Source organism: Rhinolophus sinicus, chromosome 1 (assembly GCF_057876585.1).
Source record: "Rhinolophus sinicus isolate RSI-liver-muscle chromosome 1, RSI-T2T, whole genome shotgun sequence".
Lineage (NCBI taxonomy): Eukaryota > Metazoa > Chordata > Mammalia > Chiroptera > Rhinolophidae > Rhinolophus > Rhinolophus sinicus.
The window spans coordinates 58,593,645-58,610,869 of NC_142501.1; the positions used below are offsets into that span (position 1 = coordinate 58,593,645).

At 55.3% G+C, this 17,225-nt stretch overlaps 2 protein-coding genes across 14 annotated transcripts; one reads left to right on the forward strand and one right to left on the reverse strand.

Annotated features, from left to right (window-relative positions):
• Positions 1–43: 43 nt before the first annotated feature.
• On the forward strand, positions 44–8,432 carry LOC109452927 (solute carrier family 26 member 10). 4 transcript variants are annotated; one of them, XM_088800264.1, is made up of 18 exons: positions 44–2,079; positions 2,538–2,648; positions 3,178–3,335; positions 3,515–3,679; positions 3,947–4,099; positions 4,799–4,881; positions 5,031–5,178; positions 5,290–5,403; positions 6,100–6,177; positions 6,267–6,362; positions 6,824–6,930; positions 7,039–7,108; positions 7,181–7,294; positions 7,413–7,446; positions 7,526–7,608; positions 7,701–7,762; positions 7,870–7,976; positions 8,288–8,432. In XM_088800264.1, exons 1-18 carry the CDS (start codon positions 1,737–1,739, stop codon positions 8,368–8,370), a joined length of 2,109 nt encoding a protein of 702 aa, XP_088656390.1. In that variant the 5' UTR covers positions 44–1,736; the 3' UTR covers positions 8,371–8,432. The 4 variants fall into 4 exon arrangements, with proteins under 4 accessions (XP_088656390.1, XP_019597801.3, XP_074181576.2 ...); XM_019742242.3 differs by having other exon boundaries at positions 7,701–7,755; XM_074325475.2 differs by lacking the exon at positions 7,870–7,976 and having other exon boundaries at positions 7,701–7,755.
• B4GALNT1 (beta-1,4-N-acetyl-galactosaminyltransferase 1) lies at positions 5,660–15,493 on the reverse strand. Of its 10 annotated transcripts, none has more exons than XM_074325483.2 (13): positions 15,270–15,489; positions 15,125–15,171; positions 14,678–15,040; positions 14,073–14,291; positions 13,387–13,551; positions 13,136–13,242; positions 12,623–12,663; positions 12,299–12,479; positions 11,202–11,300; positions 10,872–11,062; positions 10,256–10,396; positions 9,758–9,998; positions 5,660–9,225 (listed from the first exon to the last, which is right to left on the reverse strand). In XM_074325483.2, the coding sequence occupies exons 3-13, from the start codon at positions 14,743–14,745 to the stop codon at positions 9,008–9,010; spliced, it is 1,671 nt and encodes a 556-aa protein (XP_074181584.1). In that variant the 5' UTR covers positions 14,746–15,040; positions 15,125–15,171; positions 15,270–15,489; the 3' UTR covers positions 5,660–9,007. The 10 variants fall into 10 exon arrangements, with proteins under 10 accessions (XP_074181584.1, XP_074181583.1, XP_088656426.1 ...); XM_074325482.2 differs by having other exon boundaries at positions 15,266–15,489; XM_088800300.1 differs by having other exon boundaries at positions 14,678–14,867; positions 14,947–15,040; positions 15,125–15,489.
• Between the last annotated feature and the right edge of the window lie 1,732 nt (positions 15,494–17,225).

Consider the following 17,225-nt stretch of genomic DNA (forward strand, 5'->3'; position numbering starts at 1 on the left):
GTCTGGTGAAAGGAGAAGGGCACAGGGTGTAAGATAAAAGACACTGCTATCTTTGTCTCACGTCTGTAGTTGCAGCATCTCTCAGTCCAGACCTGGGGCCTGGGGCCACCGGCAAACCCTAGATCCTTGATGTATCCTCCCCTTTACCCAGCCCTTCTTTCCCGCCCATCTGGCCTCTGTTCTAAACCTCATAGAAAAACAGTATAGTCTAACTTCCCACCATTCCTCCAACACCCAAATACCCAATGTACCTTTCCTTCTGAAGTCTCCATGTTCAGCTGAGGGAGAATGAGAAGGTGGAGAGGTTGCTGGGGGCTGTGGCCCCTTCTGGCTCTGAGTTTCCTTATTTTTGCTCTCTGTGAGGTCCTAAGGCATATCCATACTGAGCAGGAATGGATTCCTCTTCAAGCCATAGACCCAAAAGTAGAGAGGCCGAAGGGGTCTTCACCCCTCCCAACTTCTGAGACAACCCTTGGGACAGAGAGAGGCAAACATGCAGGGATCCATGTCCAGATACCCTGTCCTGGGTCCTCAGGCATTGGTGTGTCCACAGTGTCCATTCCTCCCCTGGGCTTGGTCACGTGTAGTTGGGCTTCCTAAGCAGACAATAGACTGCTGGGGTGGGGGGTGGTAAGGAGGAGCAGGAGCCTCCCTGTGGGCCTGAGGTCCCTCTGGCTGACAATGGGGGGAGGGACTTTTAAGGAGGGGGACAGGACGTACAGCCCAGATAAGAGTTATGGGGAACAATAGGAGGAATTGAAGAGGGGAGACCCACCCTCACTGTACCCCACCCCCAGGGCTTTGGGGTCAGGGACTGGGGACCAGAGGGTTTTAGGGAGGGGTGCTAAGGATTCTTGCGGAGGAGGGGATGGGGCAAATAGCAGGATTTTGAAGCTCAGAGCCTTTGTATTTCTTTAGGGAACATGGTACGAGAGGTGGGTGGGTGACTCTTTTGTACTTAATTTAACCATAAATGTGCTTTTGAATGCCTACTTTGTGAATTGCACGTGAATATAATAAATAGTACTTCAGGTTTTCTGGCTTCTAAGAAATAAAACATTCCTATCAGTTCAGTATTTTCCCTAACTCCCTGAACTGGGGATTTGGGCCCAACCTCTCCCCGTAGAGATGTGGGGTGGTGGTTCTCTGTCATCCAGTCCAATATATGTAGCTGCTTCCCATCTCTGTGGTTTGTGAAACTGCTGAGGCCAACAGACTTCCTTAATGCTTTCTTGGGGGCAATCTGTGTCCCAAGAGGATTTGCGTGTAGAGCGGAGGGGCTGGTATGGGGAGGGGCTGAACTTACTTGCTCAGGTGGGGAATGCAGAAGCTCTGGGAATGGCCAATAACCCCAGAGGAGCCAGCTTCTGTCTGGGCCCAAAGTGCAGATTCGATAGGAACCTGGACTGTAGGGGCGCAAAGTGAAAAGGCTTAGGGGTTGGGTGTTGAGGGTGCTCTTGTCTTTTGGTTTGTCGCTGGTCCCTACACCTACCTATCCACAGCCGCCGCCCGCAGCTGGCTCCAGACCGTGTTATCAGGCCCAGGATATGCGAGGAAACGCCTAATATAGAGACGCACCCTCTCTAAGAAGCAGCTCCCTCCTGCCGGTAGAAGGTCTCTTAAGAGAGGGCGCCCTCCAGGGCCGGATTGGACCCTGCTTCTTGGAGGCGGGACTCGAGGCTAGAGGGTTGAGGGGTATTTAAGATTGCGCGGAGTTGGAGGTGGCCAAGGGCAAAATGAGTGGGCTTTTGGGCGCCCGGACCTGCTCAAGCGCGGGAGAGGTCTCGGACCTGAAGTGTCCTCTGGGCGCCAAGCTCAGGGAACCTCTCACCGAGGCGCGGTTCCAGCAAATCTTCGGGGGTGCAGAGCAGGAGCCGGATCTACTCGCGGAGCCCCGCTGGTCCCGCCGGTGCAGCCTGTGGAGGCGGCGGGCCCGCGCCTGTTCCGCACCGGGGGCGTGGCGCCTGCTGCTGGCGCGGCTGCCCCCGCTACGCTGGCTGCCCCACTACCGCTGGCGGGCCTGGCTGCTTGGGGATGCGGTGGCGGGAGTGACCGTGGGCATCGTGCACGTGCCCCAGGGTGAGCCGCCCTAACACTGGCCTGTCAGGGGCCAGGGGGCTGGGAACCCGGGGACGAGGTGGTGGTTTAGTGTGTCTGAGTGTTTGGACACAGGAACCCGAGACCAAGTTCTGGGTAAGGACTATGGAGCTCCATCAGATCCCCACCCCCAGTTCGCCTCATCTGCTGCAATCCTGCAAGAAGTCTTGGACACGTTCCGGCTCAGGGAACTGGAGAGAGGCACAACGCCAGCCCGCGCCGCCCCCCCTCCGCCCCCCAGGACTCTGGTGGACAAGGATCTGTGACGTTCGGCCAGCGACCTCCTACCGAGACCCGTTAACCCCTCAGTTCCCTCATTTGGCAAGATTTAGCGTCCCCGTGCCAGCCTCTAAGAGTGCAGGAAAGGGGCAGCGTCCTGGAGGCTGGGCGCTCTCCATAGCACAACCAACTGGAGATCTTTCCTTCCACTTCTCCCCCAGGCATGGCTTTTGCCCTCCTGACCTCAGTGCCCCCAGTATTCGGACTCTACACTTCTTTCTTTCCTGTCCTCCTCTACACCTTGTTGGGTACTGGGAGACATTTGTCCACAGGTGAGTGACCCAGTGACTCCTCGCCTTCTCTGTGGGAGGAACATGGACAGGGGTTTGAGGCTTTCCTTCTTGAAATTCCCCTAGCTCTTATTACCCTCCTCACCACCCCACCCCACCCTGCCACCACCCAGCCATGATCCTCTGACCTAGGCAATGCTTGTTGGGGCTCCTTGAGTGGATGCAAGAGGAGAGAGTTTACTCGTACTTTTTCTCCCCGTGAAATTTGGTTAAAATGAACATCTCTGAGGCTTGGAAGAAGGGAGAAGAGAAGCATGCAGTCCATAGGGTGTCTGCAGGAAGGGGCAGTGGTGCAGTTTTGGGGCAGTTTTTGCCAGCTGGTGCCCCCTCCGAACATCCCTCACCACAGGTTCCCGGCTGCTGCACCGGCTCTTGGCCCGCGGGTTTCACCTGAGTTCTGCCTTTCAGGGGAGCGGGGTATGACAGCAGCAACCAGGACCGAGAGCCTGGGCTGTCACCGCGCCCCAGGCGGCACAGCTGGTGATCTCTGCGTTTGTTCACCCGGCGGTAGGAACGTTTGCGGTACTCAGTCTCATGACTGGCTCCGCGGTGGAGCGGCTGGTGCCCGAACCCCTCGGGGGGAACCTGAGCGGAATCGAGATGGAACAGTTGGATGCTCAGCGGGTTGGGGCGGCTGCAGCCGTGGCCTTCGGAAGCGGGGCGCTGATGGTGAGGGAGGACCCTGGGGGATCCGCGCTGGGGGCCCCGGAGAATTGGGCCAGGAGAGAGGGTGGGACACGTCTCCCGCGAGGGTCTCGGCGGGAGAAGTGCGCGAAGCCCGAGCGCGCACAGCGCTCCTCGTGGTCTGTTCCTCCACCTGTGATGATTGCGCATCTTCTCCCACGCAGCTGGGGATGTTCGCTCTGCAGCTCGGCGTCCTGTCCACCTTTTTGTCCGAGCCGGTGGTTAAAGCGCTGACCAGCGGGGCCGCGCTACACGTGCTCGTGTCCCAACTGCCGAGCCTTTTGGGATTGCCCCTCCCGCGCCAGATCGGCTGCTTCGCTCTCTTCAAGGTGGGGGTGGGAGAACAGCGGAGAAGAGGCCTCTAGCGGTCCCGGGAAGCCGACAACCCGAAAAGGAAGGAAGGACTAGTGGAGGGATAGTGTGTGAGGGGGGCGGAGCAAAGGAGGTTAGAACCAAGAGGTTTGAGTGAGGGTCGCCGTGGAGGTGGAAGCCCTGATGGGAGCCGGGAGAGAGAGGGTCTTGCCTAGGTCTGGTGGATCCGCGCTGGGGACAGTCGCCCCTGGCACCGGCCCTCTGCTCACCGCTTCCGCCCGCAGACGCTGGCCGCTGTGCTGACCGCACTGCCCCGGAGCAGTCCGGCCGAACTGACCATCTCAGCACTCAGTCTGGCGCTGCTTGTGCCGGTCAAGGAATTGAACGTGAGATTCCGAGACAAGCTACCCACCCCGATCCCAGGGGAAATCGTCATGGTGAGGATGGCTCCTGGGTCCCGGCTCCCTGCACCGCAGACCTTTCCGTAGGAACTAACCGCTGTGCCCCCTAGTGGAATGCAGAGAGGTCACAGCCGAGAGGTCCTGCTTACACGTGTCCTTTTCTAGGCCTCTTCCCAGAACACTTTGATTCTCCGGAATCCCCCATCCACACATTCCCACTTCTCTCACAGAGGCTCCTCTAGACTTCTTAGAATGCGTTTTTCCTCCTTACAATGCTCCCTTGCGGTGTCGGCCGCCACAGCACCTCCACTCTTTCTCTCCTCACCTGTCCTTCACCATAATTCACAGTTTATCTCCCTGTCCATGCCCACCTACATTTCTCTCTCTCCCCCAACTAAATAAATGTTCCACGTCTCCACAGATCCCCTACATACCCCCAGACATAGCCAAGCTTCCCTTAGTTTACGATGGCTAGGTTTTGCCTCCTTATATCCACATTCCTCATAGGAGCCCCCTCTTACTCCTATCCATCTCTCTCCATAGCCCCAGGTATGTATCATCCCTCTTTCCCATCCCTCTTCTCCTTCACTCTAAATCAGCTGTCAGGCACCCACCCAAAACACCTCCCAGCTCCTGCAACCACCCAATCCTGCATTATGATCCTCTCATGTTGAGCTCTTTTAGCTTCTTCCAAGGCACCCATTTCCTCCCATGCCTTAATGTGCTTTTTCCCAGGTGCTTCTGGCCTCTGTGCTCTGCTTCACCTCTTCCCTGGACACAAGATATAACGTGCAGATAGTAGGGCTGCTGCCCGGAGGGTAAGAGAGAATGAAAGGATACCAACTTTTTCTTCTCACACCTCTTCCACCCAACACCTCCTCTTGTCCTGCTCCACCCTTCCCCCCCATCTTCCCTATCATCCTGGTTATACCCAACCCATTTTTACCATACACCCCTCTGTCTCCAGATTTCCCCAACCTCTCCTCCCCAACTTGGCTGAGCTGCCCAGGATTCTGGCTGATTCACTGCCCATCGCACTGGTTACTTTTGCTGTGTCTGTTTCCCTGGCATCCATCTATGCAGACAAATATAACTACACTGTTGACTCCAATCAGGTGTGACTCTGACTGGGGACCCCAACTTCGTTCGGGAGACAACCCCCTAATGTGACTCCCCCAGTCCACATGCCTTTGCCTCTCTCCTCTTCATCTCACTGTCCTCCCCAGGAGCTCTTGGCACATGGTGTCTCCAACCTCATCTCCTCCCTCTTCTCTTGCTTTCCCAACTCGGCCACATTGGCCACCACCAGCCTACTAGTGGACGCTGGTGGAAACACACAGGTAAGACTGCATGCTTGGGTGAGGAGGAAGGTGGGGGCATCCAGGTCAGCCAGGTAGTTGTGGTGAAGAAACAGGTGGCAGCTATATAGAGGAGGCTGGGACCCTGTGAGGGAAGTGAGTGAGGGGATGGGATTATCTAGGTAGGAGGGAGAGAAGAGAACAAAACTTCATTAAGACCTTTGTAGAACGTAAGCCCTAAAAAAGTTTGTGGTGCCCCATGTGTAGTTCAACATAAAAACAATACTAAACAATAAAATAAATTTAAGAGACAAAATTCCAATTTAATCTCCCATGAGGACATTTTCTTTTAAAAAGAAATGTTACATATCAAAATCTCCCCTAATATTTTTGATTTCCTGTACTTTGTTGGTGCCCTAAGCATATGGTTGGCGTGCTTTTAGGGTAATCCAGCAGTGGCTTTTAAGAAGGAGGTGGGCTACAAAAACAGAGAAGTTGAACTACATCTAGGGGAGACTGGCGAATGAGGCATTTAATTGGGGGAAGGGGAGAAAGGTAGGTATGAGTGGCAGAACATCAAGAAGCTTGTTGAGGAGTGAGGAATATCTGTGTGGAAGGGGATTTGGGAGGAGGGAGACTTCCAAAGGAGATGAGGCCAAGTGGGAAGGGAACCCAGCTCTCACACGAGGGTGGAGGAGGTTCCCTGTCTTCTTTGCTTCCATTGATTCTTTCCTGTAGCTGGCAGGCCTCTTCTCCTGCATAGTTGTCCTGTCAGTGCTGCTGTGGCTGGGGCCCTTCTTCTACTATCTGCCCAAGGTAAGAAGCAGAGAAAGTGTGGGTGCGGCTGGGAGGGGTGGCTATATTCCAGAATATCAGGGTAGTCAGTTCACCTCCTCTGCCCCAAGGCTGTCCTGGCCTGCATCAACATTTCCAGCATGCGCCAGATGTTCTTCCAGATGCAGGAACTTCCACAACTATGGCGCATCAGCCGCGTGGACTTTGTGAGAAATGGCAGCATTACCCCCAGATTACCCCCTCTCATTTCCCCAGCATCCCCAACCTCTACCCTAAATCAAAGCTAATTGTCCTGGTCCTAAATTCTGTGATCTACCCACCCCCAGCATGCATACCTCCTAATCCCTTTCCTCCTGCAACAAGGTGAGGGGTGGGGTTTGAAGCCCTTCAGACCTGAATATTTGTAACTCCCCAGGTGGTGCAAAGTCTGGGGTCATTACATTTGGTGTATATCTCCTGTTGAGTCAATTCTGTCCCTTTCTTCTGTTACTCTTTCTACCTTCTCCTGGGCCATTCCTCCCCATCACTTGCCCTCGCAGTCACTGCCCCTTTCCTTGGCAGTGATGGCCTGGCATTTTTATTTATTTTTTTTTTATTTATTAAATTTATTGGGGTGACAAGGCCTGGCATTTCTTCTGGGCACTTCACTTCCATCCATGTCCTGCAGGCTGTGTGGATGGTCACATGGATGGCTGTAGTAACCCTGAGTGTGGACCTGGGCCTGGCCATAGGTGTGGTCTTCTCCATGATGACTGTGGTCTGCCGCACCCAGAGGTGGGAGTAGAGATGAAGGGAGTTGAGATGAGGGGAGGGGAGAGAACAGTGCTTGGGGTGACTCGCCAGCAGGCCAGGCTGGGAATCTGACCCTGGCTTCCTGCCTAGGGTACAGTGCCTGGCCCTTGGACTGGCTGAGGGGACAGAGCTCTACAGGCCACTCAGAGAGAGCCACAAGGTGAGTGGGCTATAGCTAAAGAAGGAAGGGAAGATTAGACCCGGATGTTTCTCTGACCCTCTGACCCCTTAGCTCCTCCAGGTCCCAGGGCTCTGCATCCTGAGCTATCCAACACCACTCTACTTTGGGACCCGTGGACAGTTTCGCCGCATCCTGGAGTGGCATTTGGGGCTTGGCGGAGGCAAAGTGAGGGACTTGATCAAAGGGGAGTGGGAGGCAGATGGATTTCTGAGGGGGGTCATTGTGATCAAGGGGTGCACGTTCATGCTTGTGTCTCGAAGTAGTGACTGCCCTCTACTCACAGGAGACTCCAAAGACAGATGGCCCACCTAATGCAGGTGAGATGACATGACAAGGAGGGAGATGTGGGCATGATTCATGGAGGCATCTGGGTACTCCTGCCTTCTCCCATCCTAGTTGCTGAGCCTGTCAGAGTGGTGGTCCTAGACTGCAGTGGTGTCACTTTTGCAGATGCTGCCGGGGCCAGAGAAGTGGTACAGGTGAGAGAGAGGGTAGGTTGAGGAGAAAGCCCCCTTATAATCACATGCATACTCTCTGATGTAAGACTTAACCCTCTGCCCCACCTCTGCAGTTGGCCAGCCGATGCCGAGATGCTGGGATCCACCTTCTCCTGGCTCAGTGTAATGGTGAGAGGTGTGGGAGATGGAGGGACCTGGAGGCTGGGGAATGACCAGACATTTGTGGGAGGGAAGAGGACAGTGTGGACTTAGGACCTGAAGCCTGACCCCCTCTCCACACAGCCTCAGTGCTGGGGACACTGACTCAGGCAGGACTCCTGGACAGAGTGACCCCAGAACAGCTGTTTGTGAGTGTCCAGGATGCAGCTGCTCATGCCCTGGAGAGACTGGTGAGGAGGTGGTAGCAACACAAGTAGAAGTCAGGAGGTGCTGGGCTGTGGCAAGTGAGGTGTGACTCAGAGACTGAAGGTCCAGACAGAGGGATTTGGGAAGGGGGCTGAGGAGGAAGATGGAGGAAGGGTGGGGATGAAATGAGCAGTTGACTTAAGACTAAGCCAGGAAGAATGGGCCCAGCTATGGATGAAGAACTGAGGAACTATAGGTCCCAAAGGGGGTGTTGTGCCCCTCAGAAGACTGCCAAATTTGGGTGAGGAAGGAGGAGTACCTAATCTGTTCTTGGCATGTCTCCTCCCTTTTCCAGGAGCTCACTGGCCCAAAGACTTGCACAGTGTGGGTGTGACCTGGTCACTTGGAGTACGGAGAGCCCCAACAATATGTGTGTGAGGAGAGCCATGGCCCCTGAGCTCCATTACTTAATGTAACTAATAAAATGAAGCTGAATCCTCTGGGGTTCATGATGTGAATCTGGGTGTCATAACATGGGCCCCTGGTGCCCTTTCCTCCATACCCACAGCATTGCAGAGACACGACTAAAAATGCCTTTCACCTATATGTTCACCAGCCCTCACCCCAGATCCAGAGTCATTAGTTCTTTCCATAGGGGTGGGGCTGCAGCCGGTACACAGAGTCCTGGATCCAGAGATGGGGGAGCACAGCAGAGTCCTGGGAATACATGGTGAGGGCTTCCCCACCCCCTCAGTCCTCAAGAGATGAGTATTTCCACTTTAGGTTCTTAGAGTCCCCATGGGCTCTTTGGCACTTGGAAAACGACCCCCCACCTCCATGAGAAGGGGTGGGAGGAGGACTTGGCACTGGCTGTGGGATGAGTTATGGCTCCATCACGCCTCTGGGCACGCACAGAAAGGAGGAGTGTCACCAGGACAAGCCCCTATTAGGAATCTGGTTCTGAATGGGATCAGGACAGTCAGTAGAGTTCACAGGGTAGTGGGATTTGATAGAAATTCCTGGCAGGGACAAGGAGGCAGGCCCAGCCTGACAGTTAGAAGGCCCCCAGTGGCCATCACTCTGAGGTCATGCACTGCAGCCGGTGTTTGAAGAAGAGCAGGCGGTGTTTGGCCACCTGACTCTCGTCCAGTGACCCCGGGTAACGGTACCGGGCATAAGTCTCGGTCCCAGCATCTCTTGATGTCCAAGGCAGCTTCAACTTGGATGCATGATCTACAACGACATCTGAGCAGGAGCCAACCCGAAGGGAACCAAGTCCATCCAGGAAGAATTCTGGGGGTGGAGGGAAGGGGAGTACACAACGAAGGGTCTTCAGGTTGCAGAAGGCCAACCCTTAAGAGAGAACTGAGATTTGGGGTGTGCATGCAAAGACTGAATTTCTAAGGACCTTGGGCATGTAAATTAACCCTTTTGGATCTTAGTTTTACCCTTGTACAAAATGGAGTCAATATACTTATCTTGTGCTCTGAAAAGGAAACCTCCCATTCACCCACCCAGAGGTTCAATAAATGCTGAATGGGCTGCTCAGAGGAGGTCTGAACCAGGAGAAGCTGCTGGGAGTGAGGTAGAGGTGGCAGTGACAGGGGTGAGAAACCGTGACGGTTTACATGATGTGCGGTCCAGGAGGTGGGCGCACTGATTCTTGCTGGAGCATAGGTTTTGGTAAAATTCCGCAGAACTTCTCTAGGGGCCCTGGGTGGCAGCCAATGGGCTCCACAGGGGTGGGCGGGGAGTACCCGCTGTCCTTGGCGCTTTGCTGCTGGGAGCCTCCCCCGGCACCCAGCTGGGAGGGAGGGCCACTCACCCAGATGCGCCACGCGGCTGAGGCGGGGGTCGAAGCCGACCTCGCGCACCTTGTCGGTGCGCGCCAGGAAGAAGTTGACCACGCCGTCTGTGACCACGCAGCCTGGGAAACCCACGAGCTTGTGGTGGAAGCCGCGCCTTTGCCGGAGGCAGTTCCCGCGGCCTGGTGCACCCGGCTCCACACTCAGCATCTGCCGGTAGGTGGTGGCGAAGCCCGAGATTTCTCGCACCGCGCCCCCCACCTGTCAGGAGTGGGAGGATGGCTCCAGTAGGGGCGAGGACTGGAATGGGATAGGTCTGTGTTCCCTCTGCCCCCAGTCGGTTCTCCTGCCCGGTCCTTTTCAGCGGCGCCCTTGCAGGACCCAGATAGGCCCCCAGGCTATGCTTCTTTGTCCTCTCTTGTCCCAGGATGAGCTGCTCTCAGCTAGGTCTTCCTAGCTGTGGTCTTAACTTCCTGGAGGCCCTACTCCTGCCCCACACCCTGCAGACCCTCCCTTACCAGGTCCAGTGGCGTCCGCTCCAGTACGTCCACAAGCCTCTCCAACCGCGTCCGCGCAGTGAAGATGAAGTCATCGTCCACCCACAGCACATACTTGGTGGTTACTTGGGACACTGCCAGGTTCCGGCCTGCGAACCAACCCTGGGGAAGGGTATGTATTGTTAGTGAAGCTGCAGAGGTAAGACATACACCCCTCTGCCACCTTTCCTCCTCACTCCTGACCCCTCTCAACAGCTGGTACCCCTCTCCAAATTTTCGAGTGCTCAAATGGCGGGGAGCTAAGTGGGAACAAAATGCAGTTTCTCACTGTCAGAGAGAGATACCGAGTTAGTGCTCTTGGGGAGGGTCTTGGAATGCATTTAATTCTTGCGTGCTTTCATTCAACTATTTATCGCGCACCTACTAGGTGCTAAGCACCTTGCTAAGAATGCAGCACTAATAAGATAGGCAGGATTCCTGCTCCCACAGTCTGTATTCCAGAAAGCCTCACGCTTAACAGGCACCCCAGTGATTGTGAGGCATGTAATCTGGAATCACCACTCGGAAGACTGCAGACTGGGCGCGCGCCCCCTCCTGGTGCCCTCGGGCGCGTGGTTCAGCCTCACTCGCTGCGCACCTTGCCAAATGGCATGAGATAGTGCTCGATGTGGGGACCGCTAATGATTTCTGGCTTGTCGCTGTCGTCGGCGATGACCACAGTGACGGTCGGATAGAAGCGGCGGATGCTGGCGATGAGTGCCCGCAGCCGATTGTAACGAAGGAACGTCTTAGTGGCAATGGTGACCAGAGCGCTGATGTTGTACTGGGCTGAGAGCGAGGGGCAGCGTTAGGTGCAAATAAGGAGAGTGAGGAGTGAGGAGCAAGAAGACAACTTCTCCCAGGGCAGCCCGTTCCCAACTTGCTCCCCACTGGGCTGCATCTAAGTCCCTGCGTGCACCAGCCTCACCTCCCTGGGGGAGAGACCCAGGTGGGTACAGTCGAGGGTTGGGGGGGTGTCTTATACGAATGGTGAAGGCGGCTTCATGTCCCTCGGTGGAAAACCGGACTGGGAAGAAAGGACATGACATGTGGACCTTAAGGCTGTGACAACATTCTGTTTTCAGTAAATCAATATTTAAGTGCCTACTCAATGTATCACCTTTCTAGGCCTTAGTGAAGAAGAATGCAATTTTCTTACCCCCAAGGAACTTACATTCTAATGGGTGTGAGAAAGATAAGAAAAGATTTCATTAAAGGCTATCTTTATTGAGCATTTACTATGTGCCAGGCACTTTTTAAATTATCTTAAATATATGAACTCACTTAATCCTCACAATAGCTCTATTAAATAGATTTCTACTACAGAAAAAGGTGGAGAGAAATTAAGTAACTTGCTACATTTATACAATTATTAAGCAACAAAGCTAGAATAGGAACATAGTTTGGTACCAGGTTAACCAAATAAGAAACTTCAGATACTGGTAAATATTGAATAGAAAATAAGACAAGTAATGTGATAGTAAAGAGGAGACATTTGAGCTGAGATCCAAAGGACAAGAAAGAGCCAGCCATGCAAAAATCTGGGGGAAGAGCATATTAGGCAGAGGGAACAGCAAGTGCAAAGGACTATAGTGAGAGCAGCTTTGGTGTAGCAAGCCTTGGAGAAAAGCAGGAAGGCTGTTATGTCCCTTTTGCTAGAAGAGAAATGGGAGCTTTTGGGAGATAAAGCCCTTTGCCCAATAGTAAGTGGTGGCCTGGGAATAGAGCACGAGTCTTCTGGCTCCTGGGGCACATCACTTCCTGGGGCTCCCATGGTTGGCCTGAAGAGGGGACACACCCAAGGCTCAGGTTTCCCTCTGGCCTGCTCTGGCCTGCTCTGGCCCCAGATGAACAAAGGCCCCTTCTCTCCCTCCCTGGCCCTGCTGGCCTAGCTGAAATGCCCATTGTGTGGCTGGGCAGCTCTGGCCATTGCCCGAGTGTCTCCCACACCCTTTGCCATTTGCCCGCTCCAGCCTTTCTGGGTTCTCTCTGTTCACCCAGCCTGCCCCTACCCATGCCTCACACCTGTGTCTGCTGTGTTTGCCTGGTAGCTTGTGCTGCTATAAGTGACCAGCTGCAGCTGCCGATTGAGTAGGTCCAGCCCTGGGCTGGCGAGGGTGAGATCTGGCTGCCCCTCTCCTGTGAGAGTCACTCCAGTCACTTCCCCTGCCACATCCCAGGTGCCCAAGGAGGCAGTCAGGTTCACCTGCGAGGGGATTGGAGAGTACAGTTAGTCCCTAGACCTACCTCTTGCCTCCTTGATTCCTCCATCCCTCCTTTGGCAGCCCTGTTTCCCTCGAAGCATCCTGGATGCCCACCTGGCCTCCCTGCCCTCCTGTTTCTTCTCACCTGGTATACCTCCTGACCAGAAGCAGCCTGCAGGCTCAGCCCTGGGAGGAAGGAGAGGGATCAGAATCATAGACAGCCTTCAATTTTCCCTCACTTTCTCTTCCCTCTTCTACCACACACAACACAGAACTTCTCACCCATCCCCTCTTGAGGCTGCTGGGTACATTGCAGGATGAAGCCCGGATCATGGAGTAACTGATTTTTACTCCTTCCCAACAAAGCAGAAGCTCTTCTATAACCTGCCCTACCTATCCACCAAGCTTTTGATTAGTCTGCAAAGAATAGATTCTTTCCCCAAAACCTCTCCAGTTACATTTTATGCAATTCCTGACAACCCAAGAGTCCCTTCTGTTCCCATCTCCCACTTCATGAGTCCCCTTCTGACCTCAAGCTCCCCTTTCATCAGAAGTCCCCCGCCTCCCACTCCAATCTTCCCTCATTCTTGTCCACCCAACCTTGGGTTCTTCTACGCCCACAGCAGCTTAGGTCATCACCTGGGACCATTCTCCCCACCTGGCACCAAGATGCTCCTGAGGGGTTGTACCTCCACACCCTGCAGGGGGTATTGTAGTGGGGAGTTGGCAGGGGCTACAAGCAGCTGGTCAGCAGCAGATTGGCTCCTGGCAGTGGAGATGGAGGTGGAGAACAGAGGAAGAGTCAATGGAGAGGGGCTCTCCCTCCTCTCATACCTACCCCCACACCCCCACCCCAGGCATCCCACTGCTCTCCACCTGCAGAGTCATGCCCTCCTTTCTTGCTGGTACCTTGAAAGGAAGGCCTGGAACTCCTGCTCCCTTGAGGCAGAGGCAGCCTTCAGTTCCTTTGGGTCAAAGGCCTTGGTGAAGTCAATGGCTTGGACCTGCCTCTGGAACGGAAGGTGAAGGCTCCCTACACTAGACTCACAACTGCAGTTGTTCCCAGACAGCAGCCTGGAGCAGGGAGGAAGGGTCATGAGAGCCCAGCCATATACCTCCATTCATCCCACGAAACATTTACACAGCACCCCACACCTTGACCCTTCAGCCCTGCCTATCCAATATCTGTCCCCTTAAACACTGCTCTTCAAATAATCTCCAGGAGGAGGGACCACGGTGGGATGACCTATCCCCTAAATCTGGATTTCAGAGGTGTAGAATAGGGCCAATTGCTAGGATTTCACTTATCTACCCACCATTCAGGACCCCACCTGGACTCTCCTTTCAGGTGGACATCATCAGGACAGGGCCATCCTCTGACTGCACACCCTCCCTTCCCCACCACCATGACAAGGTTCAGCGAGGACAGATTTTTCTACAGCCCAAGACTCAGTAGCCCCCTCCACCTCTTACTCCCCCCCCCCCCAACCATTCAGGGAAAACCATGGCATCAGAGCTCGGCAGTGAAGGAAACAAAAGCTCCCCCCCCCCCCACCAGTGAGCGACGCACTGCCGCCACCTCTCCTGGCACTCACTCCACCACTTGCTCCTTGATCCTGACCGGGATGTGGGCGTAGCGGGGCTCGGGGACGAGGTCTGGTAGCTCTGGCCTGGGGGGTCCCTGTAGGGGCGCCCACAACGCAAGAGGTGCGGGAAGGCCCGGCGCGTCCCGGGTCCTCACGTACAGAAGCCCCAGCGAGGCGCAGACGAGCAGCAGGACCAGCACACAGAGGGCCCGGCGGCCCAGCCGCATCCTGGGTGGGCGGTAGGGGTGGGTGGGTGAGAAAGGTGGGTAGTGAAGGTGTGGGTGGACCCTTGACAGCCCCCAACCCCGCTCCCCAGGGCGCTCTCCACATCTTGCATGCTAGGATTTGCATAGCGAATCGTTCCCCCCAGTGCTCCCCCCACTCCCCGGGCCTTGGGTCTCCCGGCCTCCTTTCTTCTCCTCCTCCTCTCCTGCATCTCGGTCTCCTCTCACACCCGAAGCCCAGCATCTTGATGCAAGAGACCTTTGGATGCGGTGGTTTCGACGCGACCGCGCATAAATAGAAGAGCACTGCTTTATTACAGCAGCGGATGTCCCCCAGTCCCTTCCCTCCTACCGCCCCCCCCCCCCGCACCGGCCCGCGCGTCCTTCTACCCCTCGGTCCAGAGCGTCATCTGGCCCCGGGTGGGTTGCAGAGGGAGGCTCCACACCTTGCCTGTCATGAAAAATGCAGAATCACGCCCGTGCTATTGGCTGCCCCCGGCGGAGTTGACCCGGTGAGTTGACCCGGGCGGAGTTGACCCGGTGAGTGGACCCGGGCGGAGTTGACCCGGGCCTCGGGCAGCTGTACGGAGAACAGGGTGGACCGGCGAGCGTGCCTCCTCCCGCCTCCAGCTCGGCCCTCACCCGGCCTGGGCACTGACCTGTCTAACGCTCTAAGGCCGCCGCAAGATTTCGGTCCCGGCTGCGCCAGACTCTCAGCCCCCGCCTGGGGGTCCTCATGGGGCTGGAGGAGGCCTGACGGGGGGGCCGGTCGTGAGCCTGAGAGCGTGGGGGATCCTCCTGTCTCCCGAGCGCTCCCGACCCCTCCTGCCTTCGTACTGTCTGGGCTTTGTAGATTACGGCGCTGGGGTGGATCTGGGCGTTTCCTGCCAGGGTGCGGGACAGAGTGAGCAACCTCCGCACCGAGCTGAGAAACCAGCCTCAGGAACAAAGCCGGGGCTTCCCTGCACCCTGTCCCACTTGCCAGGGAGGGCTCAGGCCGCCGCCCAACTCTTCAGATCGCCGCGCGGCGCGGCGCGGCTTCCAGGCTCGTTACCGCGGAGGCTCAGGCTAGCCGCCGGGAATGCGGGCGCCTTCTGGTGGGAGCCGAGGACATTGCGGGGGCGCGAAGCGGACGCCGGGGGAAGGTCCTTCTTCCTACCCCCACCCCCCAGCTCTCCGCCTCGAACCCGGAGCTCTCAACCATCTGCCCCCAATCCCATTCGTTCGGAGCCTCCCTCTCATCGAGATCGTAGGCGTTGATTGGTGATAATTTTCGTCCTGAGCTTGACATCTTGGTTTACTACTTTGTCTTTGTGAGTTTCTTTCGTGTGTGTGTTTGTGTGTGTCATGGTTAGGGTTCAAGGTAGATGACAGAAACCACTCTAGGGGTTTATTGCTGGGTATGAGGTGGCTTACAATGTGGTTTGGGGAGTTGTTTTTTGCATAAGTGATAGTGCCTTCTACAGGAACCTTTTTTGTGTGCTTTTTTTTAAAAAAAAATATTTCTAACTGGGGAATATTCAGGAACAATGTGTTTCTGGGGAACAATGTGTTTCTCAGCAACAGTGTGTTTCTCCAGAGCCCATCAGCTCCAAGTCGTTGTCCTTCAATCTAGTTGTGGAGGGCACAGCTCAGCTCCAAGTCCAGTGGCAGTTTTCAATCTTTAGTTGAAGGGTTCGCAGCCCACTATCCCATGCGGAAATTGAAGGAGCAACCTTGTTGTTGAGAGCTCATGCTCTAATCAACTGAGCCATCCAGCCGCCCCTCACTAAGTTTCTTGAGAGTCCTGATAACCAGTGTTTTGAACTCTGCCTCCATTTCATTTACTTCTTTTTCTGGAGTTTTCTCCTGTCTTCTCATTTGGGACATGTTTCTTTGTTTTCTCATTCTGGCTGCCTCAGGTAGATCTGCTATGTCTCTCAGTCTTCTCTGGGTGCCCTTATATAGTGGGTGTCCTGCATAGCCCAGTGGTGCAGTCTCCCTGATCACCTGTGTGCTCCAGGAGTGTCCCTTGTGTGTGTTGTGTGTATTCTCTTCTTGTAGTTGAGTCCTGATTGCTTTTGGCACATCAGTGGGTGGGATTGACTCTCAGGCTGATGGGCTGTGAAGATTTGCCATACCCACAGCATATGAGCTGCTGTGTGGGGGCTGACCCCACAGAGGGGAATTCACCCCAGTGGGCTCCTGTGCTTGTTGAGACCACCCTTTGGGTGTGCCACTTGTGGGGCTAATCATGTAGTGTTCTGTTGTGGTCTGAAGCCGGCCTCCAAGTGTGTTTCTTCTAGGGGCTCTTGAGCAGAGCTCCGGTGTAGGCCAAGGTCAGCCACTGCCTGTGACTAGCCCAGGGCCAACTGGTAGGATATACAAAACTATCCATGGTTGGTTGCTACCTGTGTTCGACCTGGAGGTACACGATGATGCCTGACACCCTGCAAACCAAGGCCAGCTGCCACCTAGCTTAGAAAAAGACCCAGGGCATCCTGAGTCCTGATGCCACCTGCCAGCTGCCTGTAAGGCTCAGCCACTGAAAAAGCTTCAGTCAGTACCTGGGTTGGGTGAGGCAGGGTCCCAGGTAGTCACCAGGTTGTGGCGAGTGTTCACCAGTTTAATGCAGATTCAGGTTTGGCAGCAGTGCTGAGCCTGGGGACCCTCACAAAAGTCCCAGAGCACACCGTGGCCAGCTTCTGCTTGCCTTGGGCCCACAGACCCCCCAAGAATTATCCAAGAAAGATTTCAGTGTGGTTGGGGGCTGGTTGCCTCCAAAGGTGCCTCCAGCAATACATGAACAAATGCCCACTGTTTGTTACGAAAGAGCTTCCTGAGGCACATGGGGCGGGGCTAGTTGCCTGCCCACTGAAAGTGCCTCCCAGGATCCTAGGTGACTTGGGTGGGGTGGGTCCCAGGGAGTCAACAGGGTGGGGCAAGCAGTGTTCACAAG